The sequence below is a fragment of the Haematobia irritans genome, chromosome 3, assembly GCF_050003625.1.
Source record: "Haematobia irritans isolate KBUSLIRL chromosome 3, ASM5000362v1, whole genome shotgun sequence".
NCBI lineage: Eukaryota > Metazoa > Arthropoda > Insecta > Diptera > Muscidae > Haematobia > Haematobia irritans.
Genome location: NC_134399.1, coordinates 101951955 through 101977784, shown reverse-complemented (window position 1 = coordinate 101977784; position 25830 = coordinate 101951955). Strand labels below are relative to the sequence as shown.

Sequence of the window (25830 nt, the reverse complement as noted above, 5' to 3'; positions counted from 1 at the left end):
TGTTATTTTCTCTTATATGGGGCCTATATATAATTATGCACCGATGCGGACCAATTTTTGCATGGTCTATAGAGACCATATACTAACACCATGTACCAAATTTCAGCCGGATCGGATGAAATTTGCTTCTTTTAGAGGGTCCGCAAACCAAATTTGGGGGTCCGTTTATATGGGGGCAATACATAAAAGTGGACTGATATGGCCCAATTTTTTAATTGATATGTCTTCAATCACGAAAATGATAGTATCAATCACTGTGCCTTTTGGAGAAGCAAAATTTCATTCGATCTGGTTGAAATTTGGTACGTGGTGGTAGTATATGATATTTAACAACCATGCCATAAGTGGTCCATATCAGTCCATAATCATATATAGCCCCCATATAAACCGATTTGGTTTTGGAGCCTCTTGGAGGAAGAAATTTCATCCGAGTCAGTTGAAATTTGGTACATTGTGCTAGTAAATTGGCGTTAACAACCATGCCTAACTAGGTCCATATCGGTCTATAGTTATATATAGCCCTCAGATAATCAGGGCAAAACTCTGGCTTTTGAGGCCATATAAGTGCAAATCGGGCAAAGGATATATATGGGAGCTATATCTAAAATAACCGATTTGGCTGCTATTTTGCATATTTTATGAGAAGCCCAAAACATTTATCTGTGCGAAATTTTAAGAAAATACGTTGATAAATACATAAATTATGGCCAGATCGGTGAAATATATATATATATATATATATATATATATATATATATATATATATATATATATATATATATATATATATATATATATATATATATATATATATATATATATATATATATATATATATATATATATATATATATATATAACAGCGATTTTTTTCAAAATCAATAGCGATTGTCTTTGAGCCAAAGTAAAACTCTATGCCAAATTTGAGGACGATCGGCCTTAAACTGTGAGCTGTACTTTGCAGACAAAATTACATATACAGACAGAAAGGCAGAAAGACAGTTTGGAAAACGTGCACCGAAAACGTTTTTCTTTTGTTAGGGTGTTTTGAATTTCTTCGAAAATTTTAAACTTTTATCACCAAAAACAAAATCGTTTGTTACAATTTTTTTATTTTTTCAATAAAAAAATTATTTTTGAACCAACAACAAAGTCCATTTCGTTTATATCAAGCACTGTTCTTTTCTGACTTTAAGTCTTTAATAAGACACATTCTACAGTTTCATAGCAAAAATTTAATATAGTAGTACACTCAAAAAAAGATTTTGACCTTCCTTTAAGGATTTTGGTATTGATTCCGAGCCAAAGATGGGGGTTCTTTAAAATAAGGAAATTTTTTTGCGGCCTATCTAGCTTAAAATCTGGGATCTGTAAAATTAAAATTCGGATGTAGATCTCATTTATCGAATTTTCATTTTATTTTTGCGGTATATTAAACTGACAAACAAATGTCAGTTTAAAAATCCAAATTATGACGGATATTTCGAAGTAAAAAATTATTTTCTTAATTCCAAAAAAGCTTTAAACCAATGATGCTAAATCCTCAAAATAAATCTTGGCCTATATTTGAAGCGTTTTTATCTTAAATCTAAAGATTCAATATTACAGTTAAATTAAGGACGATTTCCTTAAATCAAAAATGTGTTTCTTTACTTTAAGGAAAATTTGCCTTAGTTTAAAGACATGCAACTTTAACGAAGGGACGCAAATTTTCAAAATGTGTGTCCTAAATTTAATAAAACAAAATATTGAAGCAAAGCGTATAAACTTTCTTTTAATTAAAATTTCATTATTTTAAAGAAATTTATCCTTAATAGTGTGTAAATTGCGGATCCTAAAATTGAAGTTGCGTAATCTTTAATATCACGTAAATATTTTTTTCAGTGTATGTAATGTTGAACACCTTTTCGGAATCTTTCGAAAATATCTGGAATATATGTAAAAAAAAAAAACAAAACAAAAAACTTTTTGGTGTTCGGTCGAAGCAGGGATCGAACCCAGGACCCTTGGTATGCAAGGCGGACGTAGCAACCACTGATACACGGTGCCCAACTAAATGTATGTTTCTGTTAAATAAAGTTTGTTTAATCGCCTCCTGGGCGCCGCAAGCTATGCTACACAGAAAAAAAAGTGTCTCGTAAATTTAAGAAGATTTTTACAATAATTTATTACAAGAATTTTCCAGAATTTTAGTTCATTTTTCGTATCTTCAACGAAAATTAACTACTCGGAAGGAAATTTTACAAATTCTAAGGAGCAATCGTTTAGTTCATGGCCTACAAAATACGATGGAAATTTCCTTAAAAAAATTCTTTACTGGTAGTTAAAAATTCGTTTGTCATGCTATAAAACTACTTGTGAAATGTAAAGTATTTTGTATATTTGTATTTATTGTATTTACTATAAGATTTTTTTGTATGAGAAAATATTTTTTTACGAAAAATGAACTTGAAAGTGGATAGCAATTTCTTACTGACAATTCCTATAGTTAATAATTGTTGGTAAAAAATTACCCAATGAAATATTTTTAGTTCACATGTAATTAAATTTATAGACATTTTCGTCAAAAATTGTAGATAACATTTCTTAAAAAATTTGCAAATTTTAAGTTAAATGTTTCATTGTTCATAAACTGGTGTGCCTTTACGAATATTATTCATAGAGTAAATTGTCAGCAGATGCGATGAACTAATGCATAGTACAAAGATCTTTATTGGCATAGTGGAATGTGATTAATGTAAAGATGAATTTTGTTGTGTATACATGAGCGTGGGGTTGTTTTTATTTTTGTTCATTTAGTGGTTTGTGTGTGTGTGTTTGTTATTCGCGGATGGTTTATTTTGCTGGATGAGGTGTTGTTTTCAATAAAGGCTAGGGTTGCCAGATGATGGTTGCCGAAATCCGGGACATTGCGCCGTACATTCCGGGATTTGTCGGGACAAGCAAAAACAGTCATATTTTTCGATATTAGTTCCCCATATTTTATCACTTGGTAAATTTGCATAAACGCCATGGCGTAGTCGTAATTGTCAGCAAGCTTTGAAATTCCTAAATATATTGGAGCCTCTGAAACTTTCTCCCAAGATGGCTGCGACGATTTTATATAAAACGTAAATAATTTTGGGAATATTTTTTTTTTAAACGGAAACCGAAACTCATATTTACTGGCATATTACTTTCGGGTTTGGCAAACAAACTTAAGCTCTGAGGTGACAATCGCTGCTTCTTTTGTAGTGGCTTTCGACTGGACTGGGATTTTGGATATCGCCATGGACATGGTTTTAGGTATATTTCGTATCCGAATTGGGGATTGTTATAGTGTCACTAAAGGGTCTATGGTAATCATAGGATAAAATCGAACTTTGAAATGATGGCAGGGAGCACAAACTTGACTTATAATTTGTTAAAATGCATTTTGCAGAAAAACGTGAATTGGATATTTGCGTAAATTTTTTTACATTTACTACTCAAGTGACAGCTGATGATTCGCAAGACAGTGATTTGATTTTTTTCTCAAAGTGGTGAGATTAAATGAAATGGTACAAAATCGGACAAACAAATGTACATTTAAAATGTATGAAAATCCAAAACCAAAAATATTTTTGAAAGCGATTTAATTTTAAATCGTTTTCATTTTTAAGAAATGTAAAAAAAATAAAACATATGCCTTGAGTAATTGAAATTCCGGGATATTTGGTAAATTTTGTGAAAGATCCGGGACACTTCATAGAGACGAAATTCCGGGACAATCCAGGCGAATCCCGGCCATCTGGCAAGCCTAATAAAGGCACATGTGTTTTTGTTGTTGTAGGAATGTTTTGGCTTTGCTTGGTTTTGTTTGGCATGCTTCAGTTGTATAGTTGGCGTTGGCGTGGGCTGTTGCATCTTTAAGAAGGTATGCAACAAGGGAGTATAAAGGCATGGAATATTTTGTATTTTTGAGACATATATTGGTGTTTGTTTATTAAACCTTTTAAATGAAAGTTATTAATATTTTATTGGTAGTTTAGAAAAAAGTTATTAAGAATATTTAGGAAAATATGTTGAAATTGAAAGTGTTTTGAAATTGTTATTATTGTATGTAAAAAATTAATATTCAATTCTAGATGAATTTGGAAAATTTTTGTTATATCTCAGCATATAGTTTATTCATAAATTGGTAAGTATTTTTTTAATATGACTTTCTTTTAAAAAGAATATTTTTTATGTATATTATTATTTGTTAATTAATTTTTTTGGAAACCAGTTTTTCTTTGTTGTAAAAACAATATTTAATTTCAGAGCAACTCCAGATGGATTCGAAGAAATAAAAAATAGAGAATTGGTAAGTTTTCTTTTAAAAATTGGCTTTTTTCAACTAGAATATTTACGTTTTTGTGACCTTTTTATCATCAAAATTACAGGTTTTTAATGCCTTATTTTAGTATTTCTTTAATCAAATTTTTTTGGAAACCAATGTAACATTTTTAATGTAAAAACAAATATTTAATTTCAGAATAACCCCTTAAAAATTTGGACAAATTTTTAGTACTCCTTTGCCTGTAATTTAATAGTGAATTGGTAAGGATTCTTTAACTTTCTTTTAGCCCTGGACAGTCATCCTTATTTTTTGTACATTAACGTCAGCCTTTGTCACTTTGACTACGGCTCATTTCAAGACGCTATAATTTTCATCGTGAGCGAAAAAGTGAGCCAAACTTGAGTTTATTTTCTTATTCAATTTGGTTTTAAGTAGTATAAAAAAAAATATTCATAAAACGGTCGATTAGTATAACTTAAATTTACCATTTCCCAATAGACTAAAATGCATTTTAAATCGAAAATGAAATTACGTGTCGTCATTTTGACGAATGATGACTGTCTACGGTTATCAAGAATATTTGGTTTTTTATGCATATTATTATTTTTTTCATTAGATTTTTCGAAAACCTATTTAATATTTAATTTCAGAGTAACCCAAATAAATTTGGAAAACTTTTTATATTTCCCCTCAGCGTACAATTTAATAGAGAATTGGTAAGTTTTATATTAAAACGTTGGCTTTCTTTCAACTAGAATATTTATTTTATTATATCCTTCACATCGATAACAACACAGTTTTATGAGTTTATTTAGAATATATCATTATTTCTCTAATTGTTTCAGGTACAAATTTTATGAGATACGTTTTCCAAAGAAAAGTTGAATTCCTTACACCATTTGATAAAATGCCCCAAATATGGTAAGTTACAAGCTAAAATGAAGAATTAAAAATTATATTTCATTACATGGTGTTAATTACATGGTGTCAATTTTCATTATTGTTTCCATTTTTCTAGCAAGATATGTGAAAAAACTACCTACGATGAATAAAAAAAGGATAAGTCAAAATGTCCAAACAGCGGGTTCAAATGAACTACTCTCTGTTCCACGTGGTAATAATATTTATTCACAAAAGACATTGTATTAAGAACTTTCATCATAAGTTGTTATAATAAAGTACTTTTGCTTAAAGAAAGTTTAATTTTAATGTATGGAAATTTTCATAATAGTAAAACGGTTTGTTGTTCCTTTAATTATTTAATTTCTCTGTACTGTGGAATGATTGATTTAAAAATAGTTTAGTCGTCGACATTTTAAAGAGACTGTTAACCAATTTTTATTATCGGGTTTCCCACAAAATAAGCAAGTAAACCAAAATAATACTGACTTTCTAACTTGGTAGGGGTATAGAAATCTTATGGTGTTGTAAAAATGAACTAAACTACAATGTTATAGATGAACTAAAATTTAAGAATATTATAAACTAGACAAGTTGAAAAAAATCTTAAGGGCTAAATCATGGTCAATATTACTACAGTTTAGTTCATTTTGCAATGGAAAAGGGTTCACTGTTTTTTCAGTGTATATAAATATAACTTTTATGGATAATTTTCGATTGATGACAAATTGTATGGCTTACAAATTGTATGGTCCGCGGTTCGATTCTCCGTCCAGGCGAAAGGTAAAATTTAAAAAAAATATATATAAAATCGAATAATTTCTTCTTCATTGTTTGTACTACAGAAAGAGATGCTAAGAACTACGAGTAAAAAACCTCGTGGAAATGAGAAAGATGTGAGGGAAAATGCAATTAGTCAGAAAAGATTTTTTGGAGTTTGTCTTTATGAAATTGTTTTTACATTCTGAAAAGAATAAACGTTTATCACAAAAAGTATATACTTTTCTTCTAAATAAACTTCCTTAAAGCAAAAAGCAAATGAGAAACGAACTTTTTTTGTCTAAAATTTCGTTTGGGAGGAAAGAATTATTTTTTTGCGTGTACAAATGCACAAACTTATTATACCCTGTAGTAGTGAAGGGTATAAATATGCGTCTTCTATGCTAAGAAAAATTCGGATTCGTATATTAAGAACATGAAATCTTTGGCGTTACATATACACTTTTTTCTCTGTTGCAATTGTATTGAAAATTGACCCTAGCTTCTTGTTTGAAACACCCCCCGAATGTGTCAAATATTATTAATTTTGTGAGGTTGGTAAAGCGGATCAGATAGTTGTCTTCGCCTGCTTTCTCTTAATTGTTTGTATAAAGTAAATAAACTCTACTTTAGCTATGATTAAACTAAGAAGATGACCAAATAAATCGTTCAAACTGTCACTTGATTTTCACTATACAAAGGGATGCGATCGATGGATTATCTATGAACATGGTTATAATCACGTTTTTGCTTTCCGATTGACCCATACATAATTATTATTATAATAAAATGCCATTAAAATTAAAAAAGACAAGCCATAAAAATGATAAGAAATGTATTTTTATAGAACTTCCACTCCATGGATTTAATATGCCTATGTGTGAGCATGAGTCTGGAACGACATCAAAAGGGCAAAATTAAAAAAAAAAAAATCCATTATCAATGATGTATTGTTCCAAGGTCAGACTTTCGTTCCATCGTTCGTTCCATTAGCTTAAATGTTCTATAGAAACTAAATTTGCATGACTTCATATATACGCCCGACGAAAAGAAATAAAACGCAACAACATTATTTGATTATGCAAATTTTTTTTATGCTAGCCATGTTTTTATCGTTTTTGTGATTCGTACATTATATTTACAACTAAAAATTGCATCAAATTTCTATATAACTCTCATATATATCGCATTGGATGCAAATCCACAGTGAATGAGAATGAGACCATAACTTTTACTCACTTTACATTCGAGATTTCAATCAGTATCAAAAAGAAAATTATTCGTCGTTTTGATTTTCAAATTTCAAAAAAAAAAAAAAACAACTTTTCGAAATTTTAAAATTTTAGAAAAAAAACTTTTTGACATTTCGACTTTCTAAAAATGTTGGCTATCGGTAAAATCAGATAATTCCTCCATCATTAAATGGAGGTATTATAACTTTGTCTACCGTTAGGTTATGTTAGTTTAGATTAACCTTGTTTACCGTTAGTAACGCATCTGTCTCAGCCCCCAAAAAGTACATACAATATTCTGGGTCGTGGTGAAATTTTGTGTCGATCTAGCGATGTCCGTCCGTCCGTATGTGGAAATCACGTTAACTTCCGAACGAAACCAGCTATCTACTTGAAACTTGGTACATGTAGTTGTTGTTGAAGTAAGTCAGATGGTGTTGCAAATAGACCTTATCGGACCACTTTTATGTATAGCTCATATAAACCGATCTTCAAATTTGACTTCCAGAGCATCTTTAGGCCGCAATTTTTGCCTTCTACCTATTACACCATAATTTACAATATTGTTTATTAAAGGACATATATTGACCGAATCAAATCTAGCGGTTGGTTTTTATGGAGCTGCATATAATTACAAAACGATATGATCCAATTTTTGTATGGTAGTTAGCGAACCCATACTGACATCACGTAACCAATTTCAAACTGATAGGAAGACTTTTTATCTCTAGGAGGCTTTAGAAGTCAAATCTGGGGATCAGTTGATATAAGACCTATATATAATTATGAATTGATATGCATCAAATTTTATACAATATAACTCAGCACCATCACCGAATTTCTAAAATGTATGACCTAAATAAAATAATTTATTATGGCTTCAAATTTTTTAATGAAATAAAATAAAATAAATATAATGACAAAATGTTGAGGCAACGATTAGAAACTTTTTTTAATTGAAATTTCGTTATTTTAAAAAAATTTGTCCTTTTTTCAGTATAATTTCGATGCCCTCATTCCAGAGTGCGCTAAGTCGACTTAGCATGTTTTGATGGAGTTCGCTGTTTTTTATTCGGATTGATGTGAATTGCATCCTGTCAAAAGTTCGAATTTATTGGACATTTCTATCAAAAGTTATGGTTAATATTGTACTTAGCCTGTGTCTAAAGTTTTAAAAATCCAATCCAAAAAGGGCAAAAAGCTTTGTTCGGTCTAAAGTGGTCTAAGTCATTTTTAGTCATGTACTATTATCACTATTTTGAGTTCGTACATACTAAAAAAGAAATTATAAAAAATATGATTTTGAGATAGAAAATAAGGGAATTTCTATCTTATACGGGTATTGAGAAATTTCAAAAAACAAAACTTGTTTCCTGTAAAATTCACTTTTCAGACTTAGCGCACTTTGGAATGTAGACATCGATTTGATGCTCCCAGGAAAAAAAGCGTTGCCACAAAAGTAGTGAAAATGTTATTTTTGGATCCGGAAGTGGTGCACCATTGGCGCAGAAGCGATGAATTTAAGATGGGCTTGTCATAGGACGGATGTCCACCATTTTTTACAATTTTATTAATTCTTTCTACGTTTTTACCCTTTAGAAACAAAAAAACTTAAAATTACCCATTAAAAATAGAAAAAAAAAATCGATTTTATGTAGTTAAAATTGAGAACATATTTGGAAGTCGTGCCGTTAGAAGAACTTCCAAATTTTTTTGCTGGGGTATTTTGGACATTTTGGATACCAAAAATTTGATGTGTTGCACAAGGAATGACAAATTTATTATCCCCCTAAAAAATGTATCCCCCTAAAAAATGCATTCCAAAAAATCCGAATTCAAGGAGTAGGGTAACATACATGAGGTTCAGGGCTGCCAATTTTGGCGATTTATAGGAATTTTGACGATTTTTTACTCAAAAAATAGCAAATGCCGATTTTCCGATTTTTGCACCAAAAATGACGATATTAGCTCGGTTCAAAAATTTCGACTAGAAGCAGTTCGTTTACACATTTAGAGCCACCAAAAAAGAGAATACATTTGACAATATTCAGATAGAGAAATTGCAAAGTTTTTGCTAGAGATTTCATACATATAGGAGCTATACCCCACTTTACATCTACAGTATTAGTATCACGGTTGCCACTCGTGCTAAAAATAATCCACCAAAATTTGAAGAAAATTTTATGAAAAATCTACCAAATTACAAAAATATCTTGAAGTTGTTGATCAAATTTTTGTGGTTAGTATATATAAAAATTTTGTTTTATTCGAAAGAAATGTTTTATATGGAATTTATAGAAAATTTTGTTAACATTTTATTTCTACAGAAAAAGTTGTCAAAATTTTATTTCTATAGAAAATTTTTTCAAAATTTTGTTTCTATAAAAGATTTTGTCAAAATTTAATTTCTATAGAAAATTTTGTCAAAATTTTATTTCTATAGAAAATTTTGTCAAAATTTTATTTCTATAGAAAATTTTGTCAAAATTTTATTTCTTAGAAAATTTTGTCAAAATTTTATTTCTATAGAAAATTTTGTCAAAATTTTATTTCTATAGAAAATTTTGTCAAAATCTTATTTCTATAGAAAATTTTGTCAAAATTTTATTTCTATAGAAAATTTTATCAAAATTTTATTTCTATAAACAAATTTGTCAAAATTTTATTTCTATAGAAAATTTTGTCAAAATTTTATTTCGTTTTGTTATTGTTGGTTTTGTTCTTTAAGCATTGTTGTCATTTTTTTATTTCAGCTTAAAACCATACATTGACTAAACTACAAGAGTAGCTTAACCAACAGAGGAAAAGAATGTTTGTCAAATTTATTTGGGCAAAGCCCTATAGACTGCAAGATGGTGCGTCCATCCAACCATCTTGCAGTCTATAGGGCTTTGCCCAAATAAATTTGACAAACATTCTTTTCCTCTGTTGGTTAAGCTACTCTTGTAGTTTAGTCAATGTATGGTTTTAAGCTGAAATAAAAAAATGACAAAAATTTTATTTCTATAGAAAATTTTGTCAAAATTTTATTTCTATAGAAAATTTTATCAAAATTTTATTTCTATAGAAAATTTTGTCAAAATTTTATTTTTATAGAAAATTTTGTCAAAATTTTATTTTTATAGAAAATTTTGTCAAAATTTTATTTTTATAGAAAATTTTGTCAACATTTTTTTTTATAGAAAATTTTGGTAAAATTTTATTTCTATAGAAAATTTCGGCAGAATTTTATTTTTATAGAAAATTTCGGCAAAATTTTATTTCTATAGAAAATTTTGTCCAAATTTTATTTCTATAGAAAATTTTGTCATAATTTTATTTCTATAGAAAATTTTGTCAAAATTTTATTTCTATAGAAAATTTTGTCAAAATTTTATTTCTATAGAAAATTTTGTCAAAATTTTATTTCTATAGAAAATTTTGTCAAAATTTTATTTCTATAGAAAATTTTGTCAAAATTTTATTTCTATAGAAAATTTTGTCAAAATTTTATTTCTATAGAAAATTTTGTCAAAATTTTGTTTCTATAGAAAATTTTGTCAAAATTTTATTTCTATAGAAAATTTTGTCAAAATTTTATTTTTATAGAAAATTTTGTCAAAATTTTATTTTTATAGAAAATTTTGTCAACATTTTTTTTATAGAAAATTTTGGTAAAATTTTATTTCTATAGAAAATTTCGGCAGAATTTTATTTTTATAGAAAATTTCGGCAAAATTTTATTTCTATAGAAAATTTTGTCCAAATTTTATTTCTATAGAAAATTTCGGCAAAATTTTATTTCTATAGAAAATTTTGTCCAAATTTTATTTCTATAGAAAATTTTGTCATAATTTTATTTCTATAGAAAATTTTGTCAAAATTTTATTTCTATAGAACATTTTGTCAAAATTTTATTTCTATAGAAAAATTTGTCAAAATTTTATTTCTGTAGAAAATTTTGTCAAAATTTTATTTCTATAGAAAATTTTGTCAAAATTTTATTTCTATAGAAAATTTTGTCAAAATTTTATTTCTATGGAGAATTTTTCAAAATTTTATTTCTATAGAAAACTTTCTCAAGCCTTTAGATCTCTAGAAAACATTTTTATTTCTATATAATATTCTTGCAAAAATGTATTTCTATGAACATTTTTGTAAAATTCTATTTTCAAGAAAATGTATATTTTTAATAAAATTTTTACAAATTGTCAAATTTTGGAAAATCGGGCAACACATATATAAATATTAAAGTTCTTTATTTTTATTTTTAAAGAAAAAACTTACTGAAGTAAAACTATATATTAACAAAATATTTTTTTATACTATTTTGTGAATTTCATAAATATTTTTTATACTTTTTTGTGAATTTCATAGCATAGCATAAAAAATGTTTTTTTTTTTATAATTTTATTTTTATACAAGACTAAATTCAAATATAGTTCTGAAGAATATTCCAGAATGTTTAGAGTATTGTTGTCTTTTCAATAATATGTTAAATAATTCGTACTTTCCATCTCAATGGAAGAAAGCTAAAGTAGTTATTTTACCAAAAAAAGATAAGGACACTTCGAAACTCGGAAATTTTAGAGCCATTAGTCTTCTTCCGAATATTAGTAAAATCTTCGAATGCTGCGTTAACAGTGACCAAATGTAATAATGATATCAGAAGAAACTGGAGAAAATTTGGAATAATATCGGAATTGTGTGACACTAAAATCCCAGTCAAACAATCAGTAAAATATCTACACCCTCAAAAAAAATCGCCTCTTTAACATATGTTCCAAACATATTTTGCAGGAAGCACATATATTATTGGATACTGCCGAAACATTAATATGTTTGTTTTATGTGAACATATTATATGTTTGGAAACATTTTGAGCCCAAAAATGTTATATGCTTGGAAGAATTTTTCCCAAAGACGATTGTGCTCATTCCCTAACATACTCGTTATTTTCACTTCCACGAAATATTTTAATTCTTGGCACCTTTTTCTGTAATACAAATAATGTTGAAGAAATTATTCACTTTTTTATTTTTTTAAATTTTACCTTTCGCCTGCACGGAGAATCGAACCGAGTACCATACAGTTTGTAAGCCAACACACTATCCACTGGGCTACGTAGCTGTTATGGTCACCAGCAGATAATTATCGTTATAAGTTACATTTATATAGCATAGTTTGCAGCGCCTACGAGCCCATGCAAACATAACATTATTTAACAGAAACATACATTTGTTTGCCACGTGGAGCAGTGGCTAGCATGTCTGCCTTGCATGCAAAGGGTCGTGGGTTCAATCCCTGCTCCGACCGAACACTTTTTTGTTGTTGTTTTTTTTTTTAATTTACACATTTATATTTATACTATATTAAATTTTTATAATAAAACTTCGAAATGTGGGTTATTAAAGATTTATAGTCATTAACAGCGCTTGATATAAACGAATTTGACTGATTTTTGGATAAAATATTATTTTTTATTGCAAAAATAACAATTTTGTAACAAAAAACTGTTTTTGGTACAAAACTTTAAAATTTGGAAGGAATTCAAAAACTTACAAAAGAAGAACGTGGAGTCGAGTATAAACATACATAAATAATTTTATAATATAAATATAAATTTATTTAGGCGTGAGCAGTTTTTTACTAGCATTTAACACCATCGGTCTAAAATGCCTTTTATTTTTTTTAATAATTCATTTTAAAGAAAATAAAATTTTTAAATTGTTTTAGCTGCAAAACTCGAACTTAATGCCCGCTTTTATATTTGAGGGTGTCCGTCAACTCCTCTTGGACTACTTATTAATAAAGAGGAACTAAACTTTCTTTTTATACATTTTACTGTGTAATTGTTCACTATTTCCTCCATTTCATTTTACTGTTCCAACTGTAAAAAGAGTATAGTGCCCTTTCGTTATTTTTATGAAGACCCCTGATTCCTTTTAACGAACCAAGAAAAAATTGTGCTCATAATGCCAAAATGATAAACAAAACACATGTCCACACATACATAAAATGCTGCTCTCACGGCGAAAACACATGCTGTTTTTTTTTAATGTCTATTCTCTTGGTTCCGAATGTCTATTCTCTTTATTCAAATTAAATAATATTTAGACTTAAGCATATCAAATTTTTGGCGTTATCATAAACCAGTTTTCCGAAACATCATAAAAGCGGTTTCATAGAAATTGTTCTCTTTTGATTCTTTCGCTGTGTTATATTGATATCTTTTGTCAACTCTCCCGGTTTCCATCTCTATTTCTTTCTCTATACTCTCTCTGTCGCTTTGAATAAAATATCACAACATATGTATGTTTAGTCGAAATTTGTAAATTTATACATGTTTGCATTCACACATATGATTTTTATGAAACATTCATGCCCCAAACATAATATATTCTAACATATTAACATAGATGTCCCAAACATTTAGTGTTAGTTTAGGAACATTACATGTTTGCACTTAAATATATTGTGTTTTAAAATTGTGCCCGAAACACATTTTGTTTATATCGGAACATATGAAAAACATATATTTCTAAGAGTGTAGGAATCTATTTGGACAATTTTCTATATTTTAACGACCATGTCAACAATATTTTAACAAAGGCTCGAAATGCATTTTTCCTATATAAGGGACTATTTTATTCAAGATATATTACCACACGCATTAAAATTATTATGTACCAATCTTTAATTAGACCAATTATTTCATATGGAAGTCCTATCTGGTTTAATATATGTCCATCCTATATGGAAAGGATACGAGTTTTCGAAAGAAAATGTCTAAGAGCTTGCACTTCTTTATTTAGGTCAGCACACAGCGACTACACAAAATACATATCAAATAAAAAGCTTTATGATGAAGCGAATGTAGTAAGGATAGACAATTTTATTATTCATCTGATCAGAAATTACATTGTAAGATGCACTTCATGTACTACGAATAATTTGATATTGGCGCCATATTATGCGGATGAAAGATATATTGTAGACACGTCAAGTAAAGGATGGGTCCCGCCTGAGGCTTTTTTATACCTCGATAAAAAAAAAAGATCATTCAGAAAGAAAGTGCCTTTCCTGTGTTTTATTACTGTTATAGAAGGGCCAATATCAAAGCTATTGATTGTACAAACTATTCAGACAATAACTTAAGATTCAGCACTAGCATCAGCGTTGCCAGAATTGTTTCACCAAAAACCGCTAGATTTGCCCAAAAAAATAGCTAAAAAATGCTAAAAAATGCTAAAAAAATAGCTAGAAAAAAAGCTAAATTTTTTTGTATCAAAAGTCACATTTTTGATTGAAATTTAACAAACTTAAAGGCTTTATTTCACTTACAATGCATATTATTTTCATTTTAATTTCACTTCTGTGAGACTGTAACAATATCTAAGGTATTTAGCTCTGTTTGCGTACTCGATACAAATTTTTTACTGGAAGTCCTTCGTTTTGTGGGAGCTACCTTCCCAACACCTCTATTTTATTTACTTGTTATTTTAAAATATTAAATGATCTAAGCATGCTTTGGATTTGGTAAAAAAATGATTTGTCATTTTTTTAAATAAAATTTTAGTTTGGTTTTGAAATTGTGAAAAATTCGAAATACATTACTTTTATTTAAATTGTAGAAAATACCCATAGTTTACATTTCCCAGTAAAAACATTTTCCTTTTCTTCATGAGCTATCAAAGTGCTTTAAAAACGTGCTAACGCCAACTTAAATTTCCAAATTCAAACTCGACTTCTAGTAGAAATTATTGTATATATACGTTTTTAAAATAAAGTGTTGAAAACATCTTCTCTTTTTGAACGCTATTTTGGTTTGTGGTTAAGATGCAAAAACTCCTCACATTTAAAGACTATTTCATTAATTCTTCCTTCTTTCATGAAAACATACCCATTTTTAAGTTGAATCACTTAATTATAAGGACAAAACGACTTTATCGTCTTTTGGAAAAGGAAAACAGTTTATATAAAATAAATTCACAAATGCTATTATAACCAAAATTCGCGTTCGTATTTTTTCAGTGCACAAAGCTATTCACATCTACTATTTTAATTTAGTAATATCGTAATAACTTTAGAATATTATAATAACATAAAAAGGATAAACGAGTCAAATGATAATATTCCCAATAATTTACTGACAGTTTATCTAACAAATTTATTTAATAGTAGATTTAAAGTTTACGATAACTTTTATGTATATAATGAAAAAACTTTACTTTACTTTATTGCTACAAGAATGCCCGCATAATGGCTGGACTCATTATTAATGTTTCAACTGAGCTTTGAAATATGTGGAAACCCTTATACTTGCAGCAAGGCTTAGATAAAAACGCCGATTTATCCATATTTCAATAGAAATATGTCGAAAATAAAAAAAAACCAAAAATAGCTAAAAGGGTCATGAAAAAAAGCCAGAAAAAAAGCTAAAAGCTAAATGCATTTTTTTCCCGCTAAACGTCTTCAAAAAAAGCCAAATCTAGCGGGAAAAAAGCTAAATTGGCAACGCTGACTAGCATATCAAATAGAGACCTACTTTCCTCTAATAAACCTGTACCAAAACAGTACTGGTGGCTAATGAATTAAAATTTATATTTTAAATCCTTTGCTTTTAAACTTCTGACTTAACCTTTAAAAATAAATTTAAACGTGATGTTTTTTGCAATTACTTTTCATTACAAAAATTTGCAATAGATTTACAAACATGAAAGAATAAAACTAATATCATAAATTTTCAAATAAAAATTTCAACCATAATTATTGTACTCGAGAGCCCGACTAGGGGACTAAGTATTAAGAGACTAAATATTATATACTATTGTTTATTGTAGTTATATATTATATAGTAAATTTTGAATAAATAAACACGACAAAAAAAAAGACTAAATTCATTATGATTTTGTCGTTGAAATGCATAGTTGTGTTAATTTTCTGTTCTTTATATGAAATAAATATTTTTGTTTTTAACCAAAAAATTAGTTTGGTTTTAATATTATTAACATTGCAGATTTTTTGACGATTTTTAAAATGGAAGTGATGATTATGACGATTTTTTCGGAAAAAACTGAATAGCCAATTTTTGTGAGTTTCTTTAATTTTTAATGGATTGAAATACAGGAACATTTTTTCGAGTATACGAATTGCCTCTGATCTTGACATTTGAAAATGATTTATTTTCCATTAGTGACATATCTAATCGAATTTTTACAGATCTCTGGACGCGTGGTCTTGTCTTACATGTATTCAATTTAATATACCCTCCACCATAGGATGGGGGGTATATTAACTTTGTCATTCCGTTTGTGACACATCGAAATATTGCTCTAAGACCCCATAAAGTATATATATTCTAGGTAGTGGTGAAATTTATGGCCGCTAACAATCATGCCAAAAGTGGTCCATATCGGTCTATACACTGAAAAAAAAAAGCATGTCCGGTTCCAAAGATTTTGTCTTTACTTTAAAAATTTTGGTATTGATACCGAGCCAAAGAAGCGGAGAATATAAGTAAGGAGACTTTTAAGACACAATTCTCTTTTAAATTTGGGTTTTGTGTACTTGCTTCTAGGAAGCAAATTTTAATTTTTCGTTTTTTTTCAGCTTTTTTTTCTTCATATGCCATCAAAGTCCATTAAAAACGAGTTAACGACAACTTTATTTTCCAAATTCAGACTCGACTTCCAGTAGAAATTATGCGATGTTTCAAGTAAAAAAGTCTTTAAAATAAAGTGTTGAGAAACATGTTCTATATTTGAACGATTTTTTGCTTTGTAGTCAAGATGCAAAACGACAATAAATTTAAAGACAATTTGATTAAATTTAAAGAATTTTTCTGAATTATTCAAGTCAAGTTGACCTTAGCCCAAACATTTGTTCTTTAATGTCACTTAATTATAAGGACAATACGACTTCATTGAAAAGTTTATCGGCTTTTGGACAAGGAAAAACACTTTATATTAGAGAAATGCAGCTTCTATGCTAAGCAAAATTTGCATTTGTATTTTAAAGACATAAAATCTTGGACCTCACGACAATATTTTTTTTTCAGTGTAGTTATATATAGCAGATCCCCAATCACACAAAAATTGGTCCATATCGGTTCATAATCATGGTTGCCACTAGAGCAAAAACTAATCTACCAAAATTTTATTTCTATAGAAAATTTTGTCAACGTTTTATTTCTATAGAAAATGTTGTCATAATTTTATTTCTATAAAATATATAGTCAACATTTTATTTCTATAGAAAATTTGTCAAAATTTTATTTCTATTGAAAATTTTGTCAAAATTTTATTTCTATAGAAAATTTTATTTCTATAGAAAATTTTGTCAAAATTTTTTTTCTATAGAAAATGTTGTCAAAATTTTATTTCTATAGAAAATTTTGTAAACTGAATTAGATACGTATTTAATCGGCCTTGTTTTAGTTTAATACATACCACGAATGGACTAACTTACAATTTAGAAGACGGTGTTGGGAGGTCTTAAGATATCTTGCCATCGACCAGTGTTACCGCAACCCAAGTAATTCGATTGTGGATGACAGTCTTTAGAAGAAGTTTCTACGCATTCCAAGGTGGAGGGTACATAAGCTTCGGTCTGGCCGAACTTACGGCCGTATATACTTGTTAGCTTTAAATTAATTTTTTCGATGTTTTCTTTACGAAATATAATCAAAGTTTTTTCTTTCATTTATATTCGAGCTTATCTATAATATTATTGTACTTTAATTTTTTTTATTATTTTTAATATGCAAAACTGTTGTTGCTACTTTCCATCTTCATAAATTGATTTCGCTGGTACAGAGTTCTACTACAAAAAGAAACAGAAATAATTTCAAGCTGATATAAATGTCTGCCCAAGTATGTATATGAGACAGGCTAGTCTTGCGTTTAGAACCCATATCTTTTCCTATAAAACATCTTAGGAATAAAAAATCTGCCTCAGTTGACATTTTTGTCGCTAAGTGACCGGTATTCGAATATTTGTGATCGGAACCCTATTGAATTTCTTATAAGGTATGAACTTTCCTTAGTAAATTATGTGAAGTGAAGTAGTTAGAAAATAAAGTTAAAGGAGCTATCCTTTGTGAAGCATATGAATTTTGGATTTATTCTTATTAAGGACTTTGGTTTCAAATTTCCAATATACAATATTTAAGAAATATTAAAAATTAACATGGAAATAGATTAAAAATATCAAAATCACAAACAAATATATGATGGATTTTTTTGAAGTTAGTTTTTTGGTATCTTTTGGAATTTTAATTCTTGGAATGTTTTTTGACAACCCTTTTCAACGTAGATGTTTCATTTTCAGAGTGTGATTTAAAGTGTAGTTAATGGAATTCGTTTTGTGTTACATTTAATATATAGTTTAGCCAAAAAATAAATTTATTAAATAAATTATTTTATTTTTTTTTAATTTAAAAAATTGATTTTTTATTTTTTATTAATTTAAAAAATTAAATTAATATGATTTACTGTAATTAAATTGTATTAAGCTCATTAGGATTACATTGGAATAAATATTTTTATATTAGGTTAAATGAAAGGAAACATTAAATTAAAGTAAATTTTGTTGAAATATGAAATAAATCGTATTAATTTATACTAATTTAAATTGCAATGAATTAAAATAAATAATAAAGTGATTTTAAATTATTTAAAGCAAAGTAAATAAAATGAATTAAATTTTCTAGATTGTATAAAAACTAAATTAAATTTAGTTTAATTAGTTAAATTAATCGCATTAAAATCCTCCTTCCAAATACATAAAATATTAGATATTATAGGCGAAGCTAGTCCTAATGACATTTTTTTTATTTTTGGAAAATTCACTTACTCAATTTTCTACTTTAAATTGCAAAGAATTAAAATAAATGAAACAAATTAAATTAATAAAATCCATTTAAATTATTTAAAGTAAACTAGGTGATATTAAAATAAATTGTATTGTATAGGTTATCTAAAAAGTAAATTTAACTAAATTAAATTAATCGCATTAATCATATCCATCCAAAAACACAAAATTTTAGATATTATAGGCGAAGGTTCTTGAAATCATACCCCATTTTCTTGTTTTAGTTTTGGAAAATTCTAATTAAAATAAATTAAACAAATTAAATTAATAAAGAATTAACACAGAATTAACAAAATTAACACAGAATTAATTAGAAATTGAATTTATTTTTTATTAAAAAACTAATTGATTTTTTCGACATTTTCTATTAATTTTTTTGATTGGATTAATTAAAAATGTAATTAATTTTTTCCACAAAACTCAATTTGTTTTTGAAATAAGGTAACTAATCAATCAATCAATCAATTATTTATTTATATATTTATTTATTTATTTTACCTTTACATGAAGTATTTTTCTTGTAATTTTTATACGAATTAGCGTTATGTTAACATTTTTTTTACTTTTCTTAGGATTTGAGTTAATATTTAATGATTCTAATATACATATATTTTTTTTTTGATAAAATATTATTTTTATTTAATTAAAATTTTAATTTTAATTTTTTTTAATAAGGTAAGCAATCAATCAATTATTTATTTATTTATTATTATGTTACATTTAGGTGGAATATTTTTCTTGTAATTTTCATACGAATTAGCGTTTTGTTAAGATTGTTTGGTTTTTCTTGGGATTTGAGTCAAAATTTAATGATTCTAGTATACATATATTTTTATTTGGAAATATTGTTTTGATTAAATTAAAATTGAGTTAATAATTATTTAAATTATTATTAATTATTTAAAGTGAAAAGGAAAAAAATCAATAATTTTCTTAATCCTTTCGACCTCGAATATTTTTAGGTATCGCTATTTTTTGTTTTTTACTTTTAATCATGTTGAAGTCATTTAAGAAGCGTCTAGCCAAAATTTCGGGTTGCCACGCCCATTCGTTAAGGCGGTAGAGAATATTGCCTGTGGGCAACTTTGGGCAATTGTGACTACAAAATAGTTTGTTTTGTAATGATAGACGTATTACGTTTTATTTGATTTTATTGTTATTTTACAGTAAATATATACTTAGATGCGCACGTGAGTGGAATTTCACTCACTCTCAAACACATTCATGAAGAAATATTTGTACTCACGCACGCCATGTGGGTAGGAATTCACACTCACGCCAATTCACGAAATGAAAAGTCATACTCATACAATTTTCGTAATTCACGACAAATCTCGTGATTCACGAATATTTTCGGAAATTTCTCGTGACTCTCGCTTTTGAAATCTTAAGCGTGATTAAATAAGAAAAGGTGATTGAAATCGGTGAGCTTGAATTTAATTTAATTTAATTGTGAACGTGAATTTTTTCGTGATTGTGACCTTTTGTGTCTCTGTTTTACCGTGAGTGTGCATTTTATCGTGAACATGAATTTGATCGCGAACGCGAATTTTGTCTTGAGCGTGGGTTGGATCGTGAGTTGGGTCGTGAAAGTGAATTTTTATCGGGAGCGTGATTTCGGAGAAATTTTACTTTCTCACAATCACGAACACAATTTGATTTGTACTCACGCGTCAAACATTTTTGTTTAGTCCCGTGTACGCACACTCACGAGATTTCGTTTAAATTTCATTCACGGCTTCGCGTGAATCACGCGTGAATGTTTTGAAATGTTTTTTTTTAACCCATGTCAATTTAACTGGCGGTGCCACCGTGGTGCAATGGTTAGCATGCCCGACTTGCATACACAAGGTCGTGGGTTCGATTCCTGCTTCGACCGAACACCAACAAGTTTTTCAGCGGTGGATTATCCCACCTCAGTAATGCTGGTGACATTTCTGAGGGTTTCAAATCTTCTCTAAGTGGTTTCACTGCAATGTGGAACGCCGTTCGGACTCCGCTATAAAAAGGAGGTCCCTTGTCATTGAGCTAAACCGGACAGCACTCAGTGATAAGAGAGAAGTTCACCAATGTGGTATCACAATGGACTGAATAGTCTAAGTGAGCCTGATACATCGGGCTGCCACCTAACCTAACCTAACTGGCGGTGTAAAAAACCAAAGTATACTAATGCGCCAATATTCGTACTAATTCACTTGTATGTTGCCAATAAGGTCGATATCTATGGCTTCCTCCCTTTTTACGATTTCTTCCAAATTCCCCCTGCACTGCAGATATGTTTTCCACATCATCGCCGCATTTCTTGTCACTGGGACATACCAATCGGAATTCAAAATTTTTTCAAAATCATTCTTTTTCAAAACTTTTTTCACTAGGTCTTACGTCCAAAAATATGTAATTTTACTACCACAATTGCCCAAAGTTGCCCACAGGCAACTTTTCAATTTTAAAAATTTCTCATCGGTTGTTTTTTTTACAATTGTAAGATTTTACTTCCAGAAATATTTTATTTGACATGTACTACAACAGATTTAATAAAAACTTTCAACATTTTAGTTGTAATTTTTGAAAAAAGTCACATGTATAAAAAACTATTTTTAAATTCGCAAATATTTTTCTCTTGAGACACGTGCGTATTAATGAAAATATTTTTGCTAATTGACAACCAAATTAACTGATTTTTCATTCAATTTGAAGAAAATACTTGTAGCTTTCGATACTGTTACAGTTTTATGAACAAAAGCAAAAACAACGCTGACAGTGTGTCTCAAAACACAAAAAATTGCCCACAGGCAACTTTAGGGTCGAAAGGGTTAATTGACTTTATTTTCTTAATTTGATTAAAAAGTTAATTATATCAATTAATTTAATTGATAACTTTTTTTTTAATTATATAAAGTAAAAAGTAAAAAAGTCAATATTTTTCATTATTGATTTTATTTTTTAATTTGATTAAAATGTTAATTATATCAGTTAATTTAATTGATTACATTTTCAACTTCAACCAAAATTTTTATTGAAAATATTGTGGTGATATTTTTCATTCAATCTGCCTGATATTCGGTACATGGTGTTTTGGTATCCATTCCTAAGTAGAATTCGTCCATCTTCAGATTTGACTTCTTGAGCATTTTGTTTTTTCTCCCGATATAGATATAGTCCGATTCCCATATTTTACTTCAGGCTAAGTTTTCATCCGCTCCTCCATGGAAGAAAACGTAGCTTTATATTAGACATTTGTATTTAAAATATTTTAGTAATTGCAACATGAGACAAATACGAGTAAGTTAATGATTTTTGTCAAATTGAAGTAAATTTATTAAAAATAATATTTTTTCTGTTGTTTAAAGAAATATCATATTTTGAAGATACAATTGGAGTTAAAAATTGTTAAAATGTCTTTAGCACTATATGAAGTTCAAGACAGACACAATTTAAGAAAAATTTGCTCAATTGAGAAATTTATGAATTCAATTTATTTAAACTTTACCTATTTTAGAAAAATATGAACTATTTTCAAATTTAGCAAAATCGTGCTCTTCATTTGTATACAACTTTTTTTAATTTTTTAAGTATTTAGATGTACTATTCCTCCTGTTTTAATTAAAATCTTACTGGAAGGATATAAATATTCTATTAAACAGTGAATACTCATTGATTTTTTTAGCCATAATAAAAGTCAGTCACATAGTCATAATAATTTTAATGCAATTTCAATTAAACCTTAATTTGTAACAATAAATTAACCAAATTAAATTAATCTTAATTGAATATATTAAAATGAAGAACATTGTTTTCAAATAAATCAAAACAAAAAGTAAATAAAAAATATTAAATTAAGGGTATATTTATGTGACTAAATTTACCCCAGAGACTTAAAGCCTTATCAGGTTAACATAACTTACCCTTCCTCAAAATAGTATAAAAGACTTAAGCGATGATCATCGTCGACTTTTGACTATCCAAAGATTTTACTATAAATTATACAGATATCTCTATCACATTTATAATCGACTTTAAATTGCTCTTACTGCTTGCGTTTTTAATAACAGTGTTCTCTATGAGTGATTGAGATTTGCATTAGCAGTTTCAGTGCTCCATCAATTATGGAACCCTTTAACAAAGCAATGACATTTGTAGCTAATTATAACAAATTTAATTAACTTTTTTTTGTTACCATATTCTGGTTCAATGCCTTTTTTGTTGTGCCAAAGTAGTTCTCGTCACAGCAATGGCTAACGTCATTTCAGTAAGCAAAAGTTTACAACAGTTTCAAATAAAAGGTCAGTTGTCTTTCATTAATCGAATGGTTAAGGCGCGTCAATTGGTAATAGCGGTTAAGCGACACTAAGAGGCTTGATTCGATCGTTTGATTCAATGTGTTCATTCAACAGTTAATCGATTTAATATTTATAAATATTGTGAATTATTTTTGTTTATTGTTCCGGTCAATACGATACAATAAGAAACCAAGCAAAATGTTGTTCGTACGATATTATCTAGTACTTGTGATTCTGTGTTCAATCAGTTTGGTGTATTCGAAACCTGGAGATAATTCGGTAAATAACATAGTGGTTAATAAAGAAATAAAATTTTGACAAAATTTACTAAAGAAATAAAATTTTGACAAATTTTTCTATAGAAATAAATTTTATTTCTATCGGATATTTTGATAGATTTTGACAACATTTTCTATAAAAATACAATTTTGACAACATTTTCTATAAAAATACAATTTTGACAACATTTTCTATAAAAATACAATTTTGACAACATTTTCTATAGATGTGTAATTTTGACAAAATTTTCTATAGAAATAAAATTTTACCTTCTGTTTTCTTTTTGTAAATTCAAGCTCGAGGTCAGAGTTTTATTTTCTGTTTTATTATACCCTCCACCATAGGATGGGGGTATATTAACTTTGTCATTCCGTTTGTAACACATCGAAATATTTCTCTAAGACCCCATAAAGTATATATTCTGGGTCGTAGCGAAATTCTGAGTCCATCTGAGCATGTCCGTCCGTCCGCCCGTCCGTCCGTCTGTTGAAATCACGCTACCTTCCGAACGAAACAAGCTATCGACTTGAAACTTGGCACAAATAGTTGTTATTGATGTAGGTCGGATGGTATTGCAAATGGGCCATATCGGTCCACTTTTACGTATAGCCCCCATATAAACCGATATATAGCCCTCATATAAACCGATCACCAGATTTGACCTCCGGAGACTCGTGGAAGACCAAAATTCATCTGATTCAGTTGAAATTTGGTACGTGGTGTTAATATATGGCCTCAAACACCCATGCAAAAATTGATCGAAATCGGTCAATAATTATATATAGGCCCCATATAAGGTTAAAGTGGCAGTCCGATTAACATTCAGGCTCACTTAGACTATTCAGTCCATTGTGATAAGGCCCCATATAAACCGATCTCCAGATTTGACATCCGGGGCCCCTTGGAAGAGCAAAATTCATTCGATTTGGTTGAAATTTGGTAAGTGATGTTAGTATATGGTATCCAACAACCATGCATGAATTGGTTCATATCAGTCCATAATTATATATAGCCCCCATATAAACCGATCCCCAGACTTGACCTCTAGTGCCTTTTGGAGAAGCAAAATTCATCCGATCTGGTTGAAATTTGGTACGTGGTGGTAGTATATGATATTTAACAACCATGCCAAAAGTTGTCCATATCAGTCAATAATCATATATAGCCCCCATATAAACCGATCCCGAGATTTGGTTTTGGAGCCTCTTGGAGGAGCAAATTTCATCCGAGTCCGAGTTGGTACATTGTGCTAGTATATGGCCGTTAACAACCATGCCTATCTAGGTCCATATCGGTCTATCGTTATATATAGCCCTCAGATAAATCGATCCCCAATCACACAAAAAGTGGTAGACTTACCTACACATACCTTTTTTGTCTAATATATACCACGTATGGACTAAATCACAATTTAAAAACGATGTTAAGAAGTTTTAAGATACCACAACCAAGTAATTCGATGGTAGAAGTTTCTACGCCATCCATGGTGGAGGGTACATAAGATTCGGCCTGGCCGAACTTACGGCCGTATACACTTGTTTTTTTATATAGGTTTTAATTTTATTTATTTATTTTATTCCCGTCGATGATTTCCGAAGGAAATCGAAATATCGAATTATAAAAAAATAAAACAGAAAATAAAACTCTGATCTCAAGCTTGAATTTACCAAAAGAAAACAGAAGGTAATAAACAAGGTCAAAAAACAAAAACAACAAACTTATATGAAATAAAATGTTGACAAAATTTTCTATAGAATTACAATGTTGACAATATTTTCTATAGAAATACATTTTTGACAAAATTTTCTATAGAAATAAAATTTTGACACAATTTTCTACAGAAATAAATTTTTGACAAAATTTTCTATAAAGGGTGATACGGTCAAAATTTGGTCAAGGGAAAACGCGTGTAAATCGGTGAAATCGTTTATTTAAAAAATCAAATTAAATTTATTTTTCAAGTTCAATTAGTATAAAATTCAGGAAAAATATTCAGTTAGGCTTTCGCTTTTCCAAATCCGAATTGCCGGGCCTCACGCTTGACACCTGCCATCAGATTTGGTACAGGCACCTTGTCCACCTTCTTCGCCGCAGAAAGCCAGTTTGCCTTGAACTGCTGCTCGTCCTTAGCAGTTTTTTTTTGGTCTTCTTTAGGTTCCGCTTGACAATAGCCCAGTATTTCTCAATTGGGCGGAGCTCTGGCGTGTTGGGAGGGTTCTTGTCCTTG

The 25830-nt window shown here is 28.7% G+C and overlaps 1 protein-coding gene and 1 long non-coding RNA gene across 5 annotated transcripts in view; one reads left to right on the top strand and one right to left on the bottom strand.

The window, feature by feature from the left end:
* LOC142228417 (regucalcin-like) overlaps window positions 1-25830 on the top strand; it is a 51445-nt gene that overhangs the window by 15741 nt on the left and 9874 nt on the right. The window contains exon 1 of one of the 3 annotated variants that reach the window (XM_075298848.1): window positions 18043-18200. The exons of 1 other annotated variant lie outside the window; for it this stretch is intronic. Coding sequence is in view for 1 of the 2 variants with exons in the window: in XM_075298847.1 (XP_075154962.1) it covers window positions 23523-23603 (81 nt within the window). In the remaining variant the exon portion in view is untranslated. Of the gene's footprint in view, window positions 1-18042; window positions 18201-23400; window positions 23604-25830 lie in introns of those variants that run through there. One more of the 3 variants, XM_075298847.1, reaches the window with a different exon arrangement.
* Window positions 21965-23149, bottom strand: LOC142228418 (uncharacterized). 2 transcript variants are annotated; one of them, XR_012720158.1, is made up of 2 exons: window positions 22950-23149; window positions 21965-22266 (listed from the first exon to the last, which is right to left on the bottom strand). It is a non-coding gene; the product is annotated as an uncharacterized LOC142228418 (long non-coding RNA). The 2 variants fall into 2 exon arrangements; XR_012720157.1 differs by having other exon boundaries at window positions 21965-22246.